This window comes from Delphinus delphis, chromosome 10 (assembly GCF_949987515.2).
Source record: "Delphinus delphis chromosome 10, mDelDel1.2, whole genome shotgun sequence".
Classification (NCBI taxonomy): domain Eukaryota; kingdom Metazoa; phylum Chordata; class Mammalia; order Artiodactyla; family Delphinidae; genus Delphinus; species Delphinus delphis.
Genome location: NC_082692.2, coordinates 68,664,686 through 68,682,868, shown reverse-complemented (window position 1 = coordinate 68,682,868; position 18,183 = coordinate 68,664,686). Strand labels below are relative to the sequence as shown.

Here is an 18,183-nt window from a genome sequence, read left to right as displayed (position 1 = left end):
AGGGCGCCCAGCGTCTCTTGAAAATGCAAAACCAGTGTGGCAGCCGTGCCCTCTTCGAGGACATGCAGAAGCCATCTCAAGATGAGTGGGCTACAAACCCAGGACACTTTGGAAGCTGCCATTCTCGTGGAGGAGAACCTGAACCAGGCCTTTTGGATCTGCATGCCCTGGGTTCTGCCCGCCCAGACCTCCACCTCTGTGACTTCCTGGAGAGCCACTTCCTAGATAAGGAGGTGAAACTCATGAAGAAGATGAGTCACCGCCTGACCAACCTCCGCAAGCTGTTTGGTCCCCAGTCTGGGCTGGGCGAGTATCTCTTCGAAAGTCTCACCCTCAAGCATGATTAAGAGCCTCCAGAGCCCAGCGGCCTCTGAGGAGCCCCTCTGGTGTCAGGGCTTCTGCCTGAAGCCCCTCTCTGCAGCCACTAGGCAGCTTTTTAACCACCCTGGACCCATCTCCCAAGCCTTGGACCAAATGGAAACAATAAAGCTTTTTGCAGCAAAAAAAAAAAAAAAAGACTGTATCTGGGTTCATATAATGATGATAATAGCCAACTCCCAATTATTGAATGCTTGTTGGGCAGACAAGCAGACATTGGGCAGACATTATATCGAGAACTTAATTTTTACAACAGCTCTGTGAGGCAATTAGCCACAGTTGCCCTCAGTTTTCAAATGAGCGCACTACATAGAAATGCTGTAATTTTACGAGTTAACAGCTGGGACTTGAACCTAGGTACTTGTTATTTCCGACCCTAAGCTCTGCAGTTTTCCAGAAGTAAAAATGTAAGGATATTAAACCATATAAAGTCTTTTGCAGTTCTTCACATCCACAGTTTATGATGAGGTGTTAGTGCTGCCTAGTATTTGGAGTGAGACTGTGAATCTGGAAAATCCCTTGAAGTGCTAGAAAGTGTTGTGACAAGACAGTCTTACTAGTCTCGCTACAGCATTGTTAGCGGGGGCCTGAATGTGCCACGTGAGAGTTCCTTCACCTAAACAAAGCCTCTCGTCACATTAACTTGCCAAGATACATTATGTTAGCTTTAATATTAATAGAATTCTCTTCATTGACTATTTTCTAAGATATAATGAATGGTTTGGTACGAAGTTGTGATTTTTTTACAACTTGAGGAGGCTCTGCCTCTTCCTCCACAACAGCTATTCCGCACCACCTACGCTCTCCCGGCCACCTCTCTCTCACCCAGCAGGTGCTTCTGCCCTGACACCAGGGAGAAAGTGCACAGCGGCGACCCCGAAACTTTTTCTGTCCCTTATGTGTAAGCTCCCCTGCATCCTCAGTCCTCCCTTCCCTGTTGTCTCTCAACAGAGGGGATCCCTAACCCCCTTCCCTTAAGAGCCTGCTGCCCAGAAGCTCCCTCTCTCTTCTTCTCCCCACCCTTCACAGCCCAATGCCCCTGGCACCTGGTTAAGACCATTAATTATTTGTCAAATGGACGCAGCAAACATTGGGGGAAAACTGAGCTTGTTTTCCTATAGAAATGGGATCATACCATAGTGTTATCATCATTGTATTTCAGATGCAGTGTACTTTAAGGCCTTTATAGACTTTCTGGGGCCCTGAAAATCATGGGTTTTCAGTGAATTTTTTTTTCATGTAAACAACTAAGAAGTCCATACACTTTAGGGATAAAACCGTAAGTTGAGGCTGCTTGTGTTCTCAGAGTACTTTGTCTCCCATGAGAATGTAAGCTCTGTTAGGGTAGGACTCTTTGTCATTACTTCCTGGTATGTCCTTTGGGCCCAGGTCAGAGCATGCCACCCCGTGCATACTCAGCAAATAAAGGTTAAATGAATTCAGCAATAGTCCTTGAAGGGAAGGGGCAGGAAAGCTCACAAGTGGGAGGCACGAATATTTCTCCTTTGAGTCGTTGCAGTGGCGTCAGTAAACCAGATCACTAGACTATATGTAAATGTAACGTGTTCAGGCTTAAATGCTTCGCTTTTTCTTAAGGATTCTGTGATTCGGGAGTAGGAAGGAGGAATGGCTAGCTATTTAAAAAATGATTAAATTGGGAGGGGCAAGATCACGGTAGGGGATTAAGAGGTACCAACTACTATGTATAAAATAAATAAGATATAAGGATATATTGTACAGCACAGAGGACATAACCAATATTTTATAATAACTTTAAATGAAGTACGATCTATAAAAATATTGAATCACTATGTTGTACACCTGTAACTAATATAATGTTGTATCAGCTATACTTTAATTTTCTTTAATAGTTAATTTTATTTTCTGGTATTTGAGGCCTAGTCCTCAAGGTGCAGTGCCTACCTTTTAGTCAAAAGTCATGAAAATAAAGGTATGATTGCTTGATCAGCATTTGGTCCCTCTGTCCTCTTGAGTGTAATTTCCCTACCATGTGTGACTGACATAGGGCAATTAGGCACAATTAACTTTGAAGTAAAGTAATTGCCCCTTCACCTTATATCTGTTTGCCAACAAAAAAAAAGGTGAATTCTAAGCTACCACCTAGAGTCCGGAAAATTGGAATTTTACTATTAATGCAGATTTCTGTCCACCACCTTGGGGAGACCAGATAGATGTACCTAGGCCTTAATCCTGAGAACATCTTCAGTTTGTTCCATTTCCTATTTTCAGACTCCACCCAACCTTGCTTCTGCAAACTGTTTTGGTTGATGGAAAGGAAGTTTAGATGCGCTGGTTTGCAAGAGATTTCTTTCATTGGGTGGTTTGATTTGTTTTTCAGTCTGCTCCGTCTGGACACAAACATCTGACAGTGGAAGAATTATTTGGAACCTCTTTGCCAAAGGAACAGCCAACAGTTTTTGGTCTGGATTCAGAAGAAGTGGAGAAGCTGCCAGGAGATGCCTCCCAGAAAGAGCCCAGCTCGTTCCTACCATTTTCCTTTGAGCCAGGAGGGGCCCCTCAGTCGGAAAACCTGGGTGTCCATCCTGCTGCCCACCACTCAGTCCAGCCTGAAGTCACCACCCCGGTGCTAATCACTCCTGCCTCCATCACACAGTCCAGCGAAAAGCAGGCCCCAAGCTATACGATCCCGTTGCACCCTGTGCTTAGTCCTACTCTACCAGCAGAAGCTTCTACTGGACAGGCTCCCCCAAGCCTACCCCGAAACACCACCATGATGCAAGCAGTGAAGACCACACCTAGACAGAGGTCTCCACTTCTGAGTCAGCCAGTCCCTGAGCTGAGCCACACCAGTCTGACTGCCAGCCAGAGCCCATTCAGGGCCCCGCTGAGTGTGACAAACACAGCCGGTACATCCCTCCCAAGCGTTGATCTTCTCCAGAAACTCAGGTTGACCCCACAGCATGACCAAATACAGACACAGTCACTTGGGAAAGGTGCAGTGGCACCCAGCTTTTCTGCAGCAGCTGGCCAGCTGGCCACGCCTGAGAGCTTCATAGAGCCTCCCACGAAGACAGCAGCAGCGAGAGCCTCAGCCTCCCTGAGCAACATGGTGCTTGCTCCCCTTCAGGTACTGGCAGGAGGGTGGGTGGCTGTAACTGGGTGGGATGAAACTGCAAAGACCTGGATTTTAATTGACAGGAGACAGTTGTTTAAAGAGACAGCTGTTGAGTGTGTCAGGAGCTAGAAGAAAGGAGAGAGAAGCCCTGCAGTGATCAGCCAGACCATTGGTAACTGGTGTTGTAACTCAATTCACTTCCCAAAGTTATTTCAACTGATAAAAGCTAAGAAACAGTATTTGTATTTTCCTTCCCGGGTGTACATTTTAGGGTTTTTTGTTTATTTTTGCCTAACAGTTCCAGAAGTTCTTATTTGACTTGGGACCACAGATCCAGATTATCCCAATCTTTGTTCCATCCCTGGCTCCCTCAGTACTCTCACTTGAGTGCCTGCCTTGTGCCAGGAGCGTTAGGGCTGCCATCAGACCATCCCAGATTTGGAGGTCTGGGGTCAAATAAAGCTTCCTCAGGAAACTGATGTTCAGCTGAGATCTGAAGACTCAGTAGAAGTTAGCCAGACCTATTCTAGAGGTAGGAAGAGTATGTGGAAGCAAGGAAAATAGCACATACAGAGGCCTGGACATGAGAGGGCATTTGCTGAACTTGCACTGTGGCTGGATCTACATGGAAAGAAATGTAGGGGAGCAGGTATTTGTTGATGAGCAAAACTTTGTAAATTGTGTCAAGGAGTTAGAGGTTTGTTCTAAGGGCCCTGGGGAGTCTTTTAAGTGCTTTGAGCCAAGGGTGGCATGCCAGGAAAGGAGAAGATGGCAGTAGAATGACCCATCAGGAAGGAGGCTGGGGCAGTCACCCAGGCTTGAGCTGGTGGGGGCCTGCACTGGGGAGTGTGGACCCGTGGATTTGTTAAGAAGTAGGGTCAGTGGGACTTAGTGGTGAAGTGGGTGTGGGGGTGAAGAAGAGGCTTGTCCCTCAATTTATAAGGTCGGTGAGTTTACAAGTGAGGAAGTCAGGTCAGAGTTGGAAGTGACTTGTGCAAGATCAGAGAACTGAAAGGGAGTAGAACCTTTCAGGGTTTTAGTCTCATGCCCTTTAATAATTATAATCCCCAACTCTTAACATTTTACCAAATAATATTATATAGAAGAGCCCATCATAATAATTGAATATTATTTCTTAGTTAATGGAGTATTTTTTCCATTCCATTGAAATTCTGTACAGAAAAAGAGGAAACCTAGTGTCCCGGTTACATCATTAAATTGTCATTTTTTGCCGTTTCTGTCTGCAGTATAAGGAGGAGAGAAAATGTTCTATTTAACAGTAAGGTATCACACCCCTGCAGTGTGTCTGCCGCCACTGTTCCTGTTGTTCTGGAAGTACAACCAGCAGTGGTTGGGGATGCTACCCGCTCCAGATTTTGCCTTCTGGGATGGCACCCTGCTCTCCAGCATGCCTCCTTGCAAAGGAAGCTTACAAACATGTACATTTTCATTTATGTGGCAGTATTGAATTTTAGGACCTTGGGCTTTATTGAGTTCCAATGTATTTGCTCTGCACAGGAATGGGGATAAAATTTAACATGTGGAATTGTGACTCTGTATGAAGACTATTTAGTGCCACCTGTCCAAAGTTTAAATCACCTTATCAGGAGGTATCACACTGCCAGGATCTTGCATCTCTACAGCCTCAACAGCAAAAATAGGCTTGGGCTGTCCCAGCTCTTATAAGAGACACAGGTTTCAGCTTTTTCCTTAGAGACACTTTCAAGGCTTTGCACGCACCCCTGTTCTTGGGTGGAACTGAAGGGGGTCGGGTACTGTCCCAGAGCTCTCATTCTGCATTGTCACAAGTTCTGGTCAGCCTCTCCCCTCAGGAGTCTAGGAACCAGATCATGTCTGAACTATTCCTTACTGCTGCTAACCTAGATTTTTCCACAGTAACTAAGAAATCTTAATTGAAACTTGCTACATCTGTTCATCTTTTCTTTTTAAACGTTGCAGTCTATGCAGCAAAACCAGGATCCTGAAGTTTTTGCCCAGCCTATGATGTTATCCAGTGCCATCCCGGTAAGGATTCCCTTTTTCTGAAGAGCACAGTATGTTTAAGTTCTTCTGCTGAGTGTGAAGTAAAACATTGTCACTTGAGTGAAAAGTTTTGGCTTTCAAGCCTAGGCCCATCTTAGACGCCCCCTCCTGCTCCCCCAGGCAGAGTTCATTGCTGTGGCCATTGTAGGCCTCAAGGCATCTGTCTGCAGTGATGTCTTCCCTGACTGTGTGTATGGGAGGGCAGGTGGGCCACAGCAGGGGCAGTCACTCAGTGTTTGTGAATGGGTGACTGCTGAGAGCAAGTCAGCCTGGTCCCTATGAGTAGGAGATTGTCTTTGCCCTGGAAGAGCTGTGGTGTCTCAGTAAACAGAGGGCAGCATCACTACGATGCTCTCATTGGCTTCCCGTTGCTCTGACGACAAAGCCTCCCAGGGCTGTGTGCTCTGGGTCTTGCTGTGTCTCCCCTGCCTCATTTTTTAAAAGTTGCCCTCATCCTCCATTACCTACCAGCCTTGACATGCACACTTACTTTTTTCAGTTCTTAAACTTTTACATTCCTTTTGCCTTTGAGCCTTTACACCGCTCCTCAAGTCTCAGAATTTAAAGTATAGCCAGCTTCTGACTGGTCTTGTTAATGGGTCTTTTCTGTAGCTTGTCCGCTGCATGGTGATCGGCGGGAGCTCTCAGCCTGGTGTTGCACCAAAAAAACAAACCAAATGGCTCAGAACCCAGAAACCACATTCTCAAAACTATGGCTAGCTCTTGGCTATTTGTAAATGAGGAGGGTGACAGATAGGAGGAAAAAAATATATAGCTCTCTGTTGATTGTATCAAAATGTGAGAGTTATTTAAAATACTAATTATTACTCTTTTGTGTATTCTGATGGTTAGCCGTTATTAGCCCAGAAGTACATCTAAATGAAAGGAGATAGATATTAGATTTATGTTTTTAAAATGTATCTTTGGGGGCTTCCCTGGTGGCGCAGTGGTTGAGAGTCCGCCTGCTGTGATGCAGGGGACACGGGTTCGTGCCCCGGTCCAGGAAGATCCCACATGCTGCGGAGCGGCTGGGCCCGTGAGCCATGGCCGCTGAGCCTGCGCGTCCGGAGCCTGTGCTCCGCAACGGGAGAGGCCACAACAGTGAGGGGCCCGCGTACCACAAAAAATATATATATTTATCTTTGATACCTGTAATGATACAATAAATACGTTGAACACCACCAAAGAAACTAAGGCTCAGGGTTTCCCTGGTGGTCCAGTGGCTAAGACTCCGCACTCCCAATGCAGGGGGGCCCAGGTTTGATCCCTGGTCAGGAAACTAGATCCCACGTGCCACAACTAAAAGATCCCGCATGCCCCAACTAAGACCCAGTACAGCCAAATAAATAAATATTTTTAAAAAGAAAGAAACTAATGCTTCATATAACTGGGTTTTTTTAAATTCTCTTTTTATTGAAATAAAACTTACATATAATAAAATGCAGATTTTTTAATTGAGTTTTAACATACGTATATCCCTTGGGTAATGACCCAGCCAAGGTATGTAACATTTCCATCACCTCAGGAAGTTCATTCACGCCCTCTTCCAGTCATTTCTGTGCCCCTCATGGAAAAACTTTACATGTTTGATTTATCACAGGACTATTCTTACTGTACATACCCTGCTGTTATTTATCAGGTCCCCCTTCTGTGATGATCGGGCCTGGCTTCTCATAACAACTCTAGAGCATCCTTATCATATAAATGGACTCTTTATCCTTCAGTTAACAAGCTTCCTAACCAGATGTAAAATGCCCAGATGCTGCTCCTGAATGTTTATCTGAACCCCAAACAGTTAGCACTGGACTCTGGGCTCCAGTCTCCTGCTGCTTATGCTTGTTATCAGGCGTCCACTAATCAACGTGGCTGCTGACAGTGCAAAATGACCATTGTTCCCCTGCAGGTGGCAGGCCCCCCACTGGTTCCTGCAACAACTTCGGCAGTGTCCTCAGTCCTGCTGTCCCCAAGTGTTTTCCAGCAGACAGTTACAAGGTCCTCAGACCTTGAGAGGAAAGCAAGCTCCCCTTCTCCTCTCACTGTTGGAACATCAGAAAATCAAAGAAAGCCTTCCATTATCCTCAGCAAGTCTCAGCTCCAGGATACATTAATACATCTAATTAAGGTATGTAGGGCATCAATTTCATCTTTGAATTTCATTCTTTAAAAATAAAAAAATTGTATGACTTCTTAGAAAATCAGCTCATAAAGAAAATTCACGACTAGCCAGAACCAGTGTTTCTCTCTTCTTGGGCATATGCTCCCGGTGGAAGAATATCTGAGTGAATTCCAAAATATTAATGGTTATCTCTGGGTGGTGGGATTCTTTGGGTAATTAGTTATACAGATCATGTATACAGCTTCTTCCTAAGCGGTTATCAAGAAAGTAAGCTCTAGTGAGGTAAATGTGACATTACCATCTCTTCCAGAATGATTCCAGCTTCCTTAGTACGCTTCATGAAGTCTACTTGCAGGTTCTGACCAAGAACAAAGACAGCCACAACCTATGACTGGAGCAGAGTCGATCCAAAGGCAGAATGGCGACCTCAGAAACAATAGGCCTCATCATGGAAACTTCTAAACAGAACATTGAGTTTTGAGAATCCTGAAATTGAGCCTATGAGAAAGAGACTCATTCCTTAAGAATGTTTTCCAAGTGACGTTCCCAGTGATAATGGAGGTTTCACTGTGAAGCATCACCAGCAGACCTTTGTTTTGACAAAAAAAAAAAAAAAAAAAAAAAAAGACCATTGTGTTGAGTTGTGTGGGTGTTTTCATCAGATCTAAGCAAGTTTGTGAAATAAGGAATCTGATTTTCAACTCACTTTCACGTTCAAGGTCTTAGGGAAAAGGGGTCACCAGCCTTGCAGCAGTCAGAGTTCAGCCCAGTCTGCACCCCTCTCCCCTCCACTCCCCCCCTGAAAACTTGAGCATTGGGCTGGTAGTCAAGTTCAGAACAGAGCAGAAGTCAGCTCTGTGCAAAGTAGCTTCGTGTTTTAAGGGTCAGAGTTTAAGCTGGCAAATTAGGACTGATTTGTTCAAGTGAAGTATGTTTTATATGAATGCCTCACTTGGGCCTTAAAAGTTCTGAAATTTCTTAATTGTGTTTTGTTTTTAAGTGTCCCCAGTGCTGCCATGTGGCAGGCTCCCAGTGTGGGGATACATTGGAATCAGGCCCTGCAGGCCCTGTCATGGTATGGGAGCAGGCGTGGCACATCTTTGAAATAAAGGCTGGGACTGGTAAGGCCCGAATTCTATCAGAAATCTTCACTTTAAGTTACTCTCCAGTGGTTTTGAAAATGTTACATTTGTGTGTGAATCATAGCCTTATTTTCCTTTTCTGTCTAAACACAGTGAGAAGTCATTGTTAATTGTTTTCCTTAACACTTTGACAAAAGGACCAGTGGACCAATCTGACAAAGCCATTCTGGTTCCATTCCTCAAGTCTACTGAGAATAGTTTTAAAGCTATGCAGAAAAGGGAGCTGTTATTCACACTGCCCTTACTTTATTATAGAATATGGAGTTAAAAACAAAGTGTGAAATTCAGAACTTTACCAATGTATTCCTAGGCTGTGAGTACTTTTGCAGCCCGAAGTGTGAAAATATGTAAAGATGCTTTGTTATGCTGCTATTGATCTGCCATGATTTATATTTATTCTTTTATGGCATGTAATGGTGATTAGTAATATTTTAATGTAGATTTTGATTTATTTCAGCAATAGTAATTTTAAGATATTCTTTGAATGAAAATGTCTTCGTTTCTATGATACAGGTCATTTTGTAGTATTTAACCAATTAAGATGCACTGCTTACTTTTCTGAGCACTATTTAATGATGGGGTAAAACCCAATTGGCTCAACCAGCTAGCATAAGGATTAGCTGTGAATAATGCTGACAGATGTAATGGTTCCTCGGGAACAATCATTTAAGCTTTAATGGTAACTCAATCGTAAGTCCACAGATTTTTTTTTTTCTAGCTGAGATTTTAGAAAATTACTTGTGAATTACATACTTGTTTTAGTTTGCTCTTAGTTTTTTAGCATAAAGAATACCTTGATTGGCTTTTGTTAATCTAAACATGCTTCCTGGGCAACTTTTCTGCTTCCCAATTTAGTGTCTTCTATTGCATTTACCTAGTTATTTGTGAATTGCGCAGAAGCCAGGGAAGCTTTTAAGTTCTCATACTCCATTAGGAATAGTTTGTTTTCAAAGGTAGTATGTAAATTCAGCAACCAAAAATGAATTGCTTGCGTGTCACCTGGGAAAGAGAAGGTTACAGTAAGACGTGAAGTGTTGCTGACACCAGGAGATGGTGTCCAGGGAGCCACGTGACTGTTCTCAGAAAACAGTTGCCCTGGTAGGTTTGCTCGCATCCCAGGTGTAGTCTCAGTGGGCTTTGGTAAGTGGAAGAATCGAGGGATTCTTGTTATGATAGACATTTGAATTGAAATGATGATTTGAGTATGGACAATATTACAAGAGAGTTGAGAGAATATCCTGAAGAGGGTCTTTAATCAGATCTGTTAATTTTCACCCTTTAATCCAAGGAATGAATATGACAGACAGTAAAGAGAATCTGTGATAAGGTTTCCTTAGTGTGAAAGTAAATTTTTAAGTGCCCAAGTCATGGAGACTTGAAAAGGGTAAACCTGTTTCAACTCCCAGATTTATGTATTCAAAGCATTTTGAAAATTCAGAAGCCAGAAGTCCCCCGTCATGATGACTAGGAAGTTCAGGCCAGAATGAGTCCCTAGAGAAGTCAGGCCAAGCCTGAACAGTTGCAGTTGGATGACCCTGGCCCAAAAGTCGCAGTTCAGTTGCCTTATTCCTCATTCAGGCTTCTGTCCAGAACCTCATGCTAGTTTAGGTTGCATGTTTACATTGCTGCAGTGACTTTACTGGAATCTTAGTTTTAAACCTTAGGTGAATCAAAATGGACACCAAAACAGAGATGCTTCTTGCTAGGTTTGCAACTTCAGGTGACCTGCATTTAGGTCACCGTGACTGTCTGTATGCCCCCCCCCCACCTGGGTGGGTGGCACTACCTTCTTTGGTTGTAGTTGATGTGGTGTCTTTGAATGGACTCCCACCTCCCAAACAGCCTTGCTCCTTTCCTTTAAGGAAGAAGCTCCTCCTCATTGTGCATCTCTCCCGAGGTTTGTAAGGTGTGACTTTGAATCCTAGGTTTTCAAGTGACTGTCAGTTTCAGAAGCATTCATGCCGTCTGCATGTGAATGTGAGTGTCCATGGCTTACTTTGGAAGGCTTTTGGGAGTGGGGTTTTGTTAAGAGCCCAAGTTGACCTGGGTCCTTCTCTGCCGGAGGATGCACAGGCTAAGTTTAGAATATGACCCGATTTTGCATGTCAAGAATTGTTCTTTTTCCACCCATGTTTTCTTGTAAAAATTTTAAACCCCATCAAATCTTCTACTAGGTAAATATTTTTAAACCACGCAGCTTTATTACTCTCCTCCCCAAAGAATGTAGTTTGAAATTTTCTCATTTTGGTAGTAGAGGCCATAACTGCCATTGTATTACTAACAATGCAACATGAAATTGAAGGTGCCTAACTGCTTAAAAAACAAAATTAGCCATCATACTGTAACTCTGGGCAAAATGAAACACAGAGGAATGAGAGGCAGCACAGGCACGAGTGGGCTCAGTCCACATGAGTGAAGACGAGGAATCACACGGACGTGTGTCCTGCATTCTTGCTGCGCGTTTGCTGCTGAGCACGTGTTTCTTTCTTACTTGTCTTTGGTTTTCTTCAGTTGTATTCAAAGGGCCTTCTGGAACCAATAGTGCCCTGTGTTTTCAGGTGTCTAAAACGTTAAGATCTGAAACAAGTAAAGCAACTTACACTGAGCTTTTTAAAGCTGTGCTTGAGAACATTTCCCTGAGTGGGCCGGGGCCTCAAGGAGCCTGTTTTTCAGCAAATTCAGCAGGAGAGATGTGTGCAATGTTTCACTCAGTTTTGTATTTGACATCTTCATTTGAAATGCTATGATGCAATATCGTTCACTTTGAATGGGGAAAATGCAAAGTTGTGTTTCCCTTTTATCTGTGTGATTCCTTAAGAAACGTGTTTTTAACAGTATGTGTTCTAAATGGTTTTTTATTCTGTATTCCTGCTTTGGCCATGTGGTTCTCATGACCTCCAGTGTACCAGAGTCTCAGCGCCCTGAAATGTGAGCATGAGAAGCTCTGGGGTTACAGCAAGATTTTTGTTCCATGAGCGCAATACAGCATCATTAACATTTTTAATGGTATGGATTTTATACCATCTGTGTATGTTTGCAAATATTAAGTTATTACCTGTTTTCAGATGAGCATTTTTCATCCTAAATTTTATATGTTTGCAAATATATTTTTTTAATAAAAGTTCAAAACCAAGTTTTAGCACCTACTAAATTTTAATTGTGTTTTTATTGAATTTACAGAAATAGGAACTTTTGAATGAGTTGCTACACTTTTCCAGAGTCTCCTACTGCTGAGAGGGAGTGAGGTGAGAGAACAAAACAACTCCGTTTATTCCTCTGAGTTTTCCCCAGATGGAGGGTACAGGTCTAATCATGACCAAAAACACTGTTTTACAGGGGACTTAACCTTCCAGGTCACTTCCCAAATTCACTCAGTTTATGTGTGTTGAGTTGTCATATGTGCCAGGCATCTAGGATGATAAGGAAGGAAAGAGGGAGGGAAGAAAGTAAAATGTCATCATTATGGGACATAGGGAAAAGGAAAAAAGTGTTAATCATATATCTCCCTAGTAATTGTTCACATTAAGTGTGTTTCCAAATGAAATTATCTCTAAAATGTTTGACATACCTGCCTGCTTTTTTAGAGCAGAGCATATGCTTAACCCTTGCTTTATGACTTTCGTACACACACCCCAGTCATCATTAATGCATGCTCATTCAGCACTTAAGCATTGCTGTCCATTATTTTCCTGATCTTCACAATAACCCATTTTAGGGAGAAGGGAGTTGAAGCTGAGAGTGACAGGGCCTGCTGCTTATTAAGCCAGTACTGAGTTAGGGACCCGAAGCCAAGCAGACCAGAGGGCTGGTCTAGAACTCCTTTCTTGACTCCATTGCCTCCACGATAAATTATTCTAGATTGCTTTCTATAATTCCTTAGGTCACACATTACCACTGTTTATTAAAAGCTAGTTTGACCTACTCACGTGCTGCTTTTCAGCTGTCATGACCTAGGAAACCAGGTAACCAGGTTCATTGGAATTTCGTGAAAAACTAAGGCCACTGGATCGTGAACAAGAGCCATAGGGTTTGGGATTTTAGGCTTCCTGGTTGTTTCTAATGATGTTTTCACTCACCGTTTATGGATCCTGGTTCATGCTGTTGCTAAAAGATATCTCGTCTTAGGCTTCCCTGGTGGCGCAGTGGTTAAGAATCCACCTGCCAATGCAGGGGACACAGGTTCAAGCCCTGGTCCGGGAAGATCCCACATGTCGCGGAGCAACAAAGCCCGTGTGCCACAGCTCCTGAGCCTGCGCTCTAGAGCCTGTGAGCCACAACTACTGATCCCCGCGTGCCTAGAGCCCATGCTCCGCAACAAGAGAAGCCACCGCAATGAGAAGCCCACATACCGCAACAAAGAGTAGCCCCCCCCTCCGCAACTGAAGAAAGCCCGCATGCAGTAACAAAGACCCAACGCAGCCAAAAATAAAATAAATATTAATTGATTAATTAAGTGATAAACTTTAAAAAATACCTGGTCTTTGAGTAAGTGTGTGAGTTAGAAATTGCTGAGGCTTCTGTGTTTGTCAGAGCTACAAGAACCAGCCTGTCTCCTGGATGAGCAGCTAGAAATCCGGCCATGGGGTTTCCTCTAAAGATGAAGCCAGGTTCTTGGAAAGCTGAAGGGAAGAGCAGCAAAACAGTCACTAAACCAAGCAAACCCTGGAGCCCAGCCTGCATTCTCTCCTTTAGGCCGTGTCTTTTGGGGTCTCTGTTACCCCCAAATGTAATGGGAAGACGCCAACAGGTTTCTAAAGGGCTTAGATCAATTCAAGATTCTCCACCTGTCTAAGTTTGCTGCCACGCTCATGCAGACGGAACCCATGGCAGGGCGGGCGGGCGGATGGGGCTTACATATATCTCTTCAGTTCACCAGGCAAATTAGCTAAAAGTAAAGCTGACTACTAAGAGAGCTCTTATGCCCAGCGGTAGAATGGCTCGGAAGGAGGTGATACAAAGGCCGCATGACAGTCACATCATGTTTCACAGGTACTTCTTTCACGTAAGTTTGAATATATTTGAAGTACAGTCCCACAAGTAATCATAACCGACGTTTGTTGTGTGCTCTGTGTGCATTCCTTAACCCTCCCCACATCCCTCGGAGGTGGAGGCCATTCAAAGTGCAGCCTTGGGAAAGGGCCACTCACGACACCAGCTTCCTGTCATCCTGGGAAGGGGCAGAGGCCCTGGCTGTGGTTAGACTGACGTCAGCCCATCAGTCTAAAAAGGGTCCCAGAATTTGGAGCTGAGAAGCCGGCCACAGTCCACAGGAACTGCTGCTTGCTTACCACGTCCCTGCCCCTCCAGAAAGATGGGTCTGGTACTGCCTGAGCCCTGGCAAAGCTCTAGAGGCAACCCCAGCAAACCACCCACCATGTTCTGTGGAATTTCTCAGTGTTGGCAATGGCGCCCTGGCTTCTGAAGCATGTACAAAAATCTGGACCCCTACACATTTTGCTAACGAAGCCCCGTTTTGTTGTTTCTATATCTGACACGTTCCTGCCCCCACAGACTGCCCCTCCCAGCCTCTCCCAGGCAGGGGTCTTTCCCCTGGACAGAAGGGCTAACATCCTCTCCCGTCCTGCTGGCACCGAGAAGCTTCCCTGATTTCTGTTTGACCCTTACCCCGACAGGCCCCCTGATGGGAAAGGGGATGCTAGCAATGTTGCCGGCCAACACCCCCATTTACTGTGTGGTCTCCACCCTAGCAGGCACCTCACCCCCTTTTAAACAAATATTTTGTCATTTCACCTTTACCATTTTGACCTAAAATTCATAGAGAATGTAACCTATGCCTACATAATTTTTAAATAAGACCTTAATTGTGATCTAAAGGAGAAGTTTTAAAGTAATTTATAATCAGATGCTCCATATTAAATATGGGAATGCTTGGGCATGAGTACACAAATTCGCAGAATGCCCCCGTAAATAGGAGCCCTGGTCTTCACTCTGACACAGCTGCCCTTCACCCAGAAGACGGCCGCTCTCCCACAAAGGGCCCGTCCAGGGCTGACACACCTGGGAGCCAGCTCCCGCCCCCCTCCATCGCCTGCCCTGACTCACTGGGCTCCTGCCCAAAAGGAGACCAAGGAGCTGTTTGCGCTCCAGCCCAAGATGGCGAGGTTATTAATTAACATTCCCCGAGGACTTTGGAGCCCTTAAATGCTGGGCCGGTGCGTCAACCTCAGAGAGAGGTAGGAGGGAAGGTGGGAGAGAGACACACACACACACCCCCTATTTGTTGGTCCCCATCCAACCCTTGGGGCTGGGGGTAGCAGCTGTTCTGTCCCAGACTCAGTGCTGGACACTATGGGCACAGCCCCACACACGCCTGCCCTGTCCCCTTAGCCTGGGCTCCATGGTAAACTGCGATTTCGGGAGCAGGGATGCACGTCACTCTGGAATAGAGTGACTTTGACCGTCCTGAGCACCTGGGGGACACATGTCATTGCCTCGTTTTCCAGGTGAAGGAACTGACCACTGAGTGATTTGCCGAAGGCCATCCGTCCAAGTTCACCCAGCTAGGGGGCAGCAGAGGCAAGAGTTGACCTGGACGTGTTCAGTTCAAACCTCCCTCTGGGTTTGTGGAACGTGGAAAAAGCTTTCGGGTCCCTGGAGAATTTTGAAGCACGTTTGGAAATGACAGTGGCGTCGCTGCCAGTCACCTGTTGTTATCCCTTCCTCCCAGGTATGGCTCTTCAGAGGGCTTTCTCAGCCCTAGGCCGGGGGTGGGGGGGTGGGGGGTGCGTCGGAGTGGCTCAGGGGCATCCTGCCAGGATACTGGCCAAGCTGGGAAGCCAAGGTCCAGATCTGAAATGGGTTTATAGTCTCAATTCCCATCACCCATGCCAGCATGACACAGGTACAGTTTGGTGGCAGGGGATACTGTTATTTCAAAATTTGCTGTCGGTTGTCACTTCCTCCTTGGAGCCTTCCCCGATCTGCAGTCTCAGCAGGCAATTCTTTATACAGATCACAGGACAGGGCCGTGTGGCCCCTGCCGACCTGTGACCTGTGATCTGAGAACCAAGACAGGATCATCTTCTTCCCCAAACATCTAGCACAGTGCTGGCACACAGGCCTTGGTAAATGCAACAAAGGAGTGAATTCATGAGAGAATCAAAGGGTCAATTGAGGCCTCATCAAAGTCACCAGAAGGAAGGCTGACTAGATGTCATTGCTAATTCTAGGGGTGGGGTGGGGAGAAAAAGCCATTGTGTTTGGAGGGCAACCAACCTGGGTTTGGGACTTCCTGTGGCTGCTGACTGTTCCTCCCAGCCAAACCCTGTTACGGCTTCGTGTTTCCCAGGAGGAGCCGTGTGGCTCTAAACAGGGAAAGGATCCCTCTCCATGCCTTTCTCCAGACTGCTGCAGCCCTACCCTAAATAACCACCACTTCAGTTCTTCAACAACTGCCCAGGAGAAAATCCACTTAATCTCCCCACAGCAAAACAAAAATGTTCATCTTTAATATCCACAGGAACAAAAGCCACCTCTACCACCCAGCTTGCTCAGGGAAACCAGGAGATATCAGAAGAGGGAACAGGGTGACAGTCTCTCCCCACTCTGTGCCGCAGGCCATGCAGGCGGGCCCGGCTGCCCTAGAAGTGCCCTGACTGTCAATAGCACTGCCCAAGCCCTGCCTGGCATGGCACACCCAGACAGGAACTGATGAGGGCTGTTGAGGCAGCTCCTTACTCCCCACCCAGGGAGGTGCCCAGGCTCTGCTACTCAAACCGCAAGCTGCAATGACTAGGCACTTTTCCTTTGTGTGCAAGGAAAGCAGGCCTGGCAGGGCTGCGCTGGGCTCCATGCTGGTGCTCACCTTTCAGGAGTGCCAGGTGCCTGCAGCCCCGGCCTTTGGGGGTGACTCAGAGGGTCGACCACCCAATCTGGTCCTGGGATTGGCCAAGGACACACAGTGATGACCAGAAAAGAAGCCCTCTCTCCCAGAAGCAAGTGCTAGCTATAGTGAAAGCACAAGTATTGTTTGATACAGTATAAACGCAGAAGCAACGCAAACGTCCAACCAAGGGGGGACAGTGGATGACCTTCCTCTTCGCCAGTAATAATTCTGGGGAAGAAAAGCACGTGGACTCTGCGGGAAAGCATTTAAGATGCACAGTGATATAAACCAGAGGGATCATGACCTTACTTAAAATATTCATGTTCATGGATAAAAAGGGAAAAAAAAGGCTGGAAGGAAATAACCAAAATGTTGTCCTTAGTGACCTCTGGATGGTGGATTATGGGGGATGAAGTTTTCTTCTTTGTGTATCAGTCAGGATACAAGCAGAGAAGCAGAACCTGTAGGTCTATATTAAAGATTTGTGGCAAAGAATTGGATTGCTCCAAGGTGGTGGGCCGAGGGGACTGATAGGTAAGTCACAAACTGCAGAGGAGGCTGGAGCTGCCACAGAAGAAGTCACTTTTCTTCTTCAGCCTTTCAACCAACTGAATCAGATCCACCCAGTTATCTAGAATAATCTCTTTTACTTAAAATCAACTGATTATGGGATTTAATCACATCTACAAGATACCTTCACAGCAGCACCTAGGTTAGTGTTTGATTGAATAATTGGGGACACAGCCTAGCTGAATTGAAACAGGAGGGAAGGGGGGCAGGGCACAACCTTTGAAAGAATGACATAGCCCGAGGACATGACATAAACGGATTAGAACCAAATGGGTCCAAGATGGTGGGCAAGTCGACTTCCACTAGACCTCGAGCCTCAGTATACGCTCATTGTAACACATCAGTAAGCTAAATGACAAACCTACAGGTGCCATGACAGTTCCAAGGCCAACCATAAGGATGAAAAAGTGGGCAGTGGCCCAGTTCATGGAAATCCCCGCCCCTTCCCGGAATAGCTGGAATACTCCTCCCACTCATTAGCCTATGAAATTACCCACCCTTATAAAAACTGACAATCCCATACCTTGGTGCCTTTCTCACCTTCTGAGATGGCCCACTCTGTCTGTGGAGCGTTTCTCACTTCTTACCTATTACTTTGTCTCACTGAATCCTTTCTGCAATGAGACATCAAAAACCTGAGCTTCATTAAGTCCTGAAACCAGGTGTGCAATCTCAGTTGGAAGACTGGGAGTTTGGTCCGGGTTCTTGTCCCGGCCATGTGGGTTCAAGTCCCAGTCTGGGTTTTGGCTGGGTTTGAGTCCCGGCACGTGAGTTCAAGTCCCAATTTGGGGTGCACGGTTTCAGAATGACATATAAAACAGACTGTCAGAGTATTTTGCTATATTCTCAAATTTTCTACAAAGAACATGTGTTGTCATTTGTATAATTTTTTTTTTTAAGCAGTAAGTGACAAAACCACCATGAGATACCACTTTGCACCTACAAGGCTAGTTAAAATAAAAAAGACAAGAGGATGGGCTTCCCTGGTGGT

General features: G+C 45.4%; 1 protein-coding gene and 1 long non-coding RNA gene across 3 annotated transcripts in view; one reads left to right on the top strand and one right to left on the bottom strand.

Moving 5' to 3' along the window:
- Positions 1 to 12,022, top strand: part of DCP1A (decapping mRNA 1A) — a 61,168-nt gene extending 49,146 nt beyond the window's left edge. The window contains exons 7-11 of one of the 2 annotated variants that reach the window (XR_009520884.1): positions 2,738 to 3,487; positions 5,435 to 5,500; positions 7,422 to 7,640; positions 7,945 to 8,755; positions 11,957 to 12,022. Coding sequence is in view for 1 of the 2 variants with exons in the window: in XM_060022690.1 (XP_059878673.1) it covers positions 2,738 to 3,487; positions 5,435 to 5,500; positions 7,422 to 7,640; positions 7,945 to 8,025 (1,116 nt within the window). In the remaining variant the exon portion in view is untranslated. Of the gene's footprint in view, positions 1 to 2,737; positions 3,488 to 5,434; positions 5,501 to 7,421; positions 7,641 to 7,944; positions 11,761 to 11,956 lie in introns of those variants that run through there. The other variant, XM_060022690.1, reaches the window with a different exon arrangement.
- A 30-nt stretch (positions 12,023 to 12,052) lies between these two features.
- On the bottom strand, positions 12,053 to 13,457 carry LOC132432383 (uncharacterized). Its single transcript, XR_009520885.1, has 3 exons — positions 13,251 to 13,457; positions 12,853 to 12,934; positions 12,053 to 12,186 (listed from the first exon to the last, which is right to left on the bottom strand). It is a non-coding gene; the product is annotated as an uncharacterized lncRNA (long non-coding RNA).
- Positions 13,458 to 18,183: the final 4,726 nt, after the last annotated feature.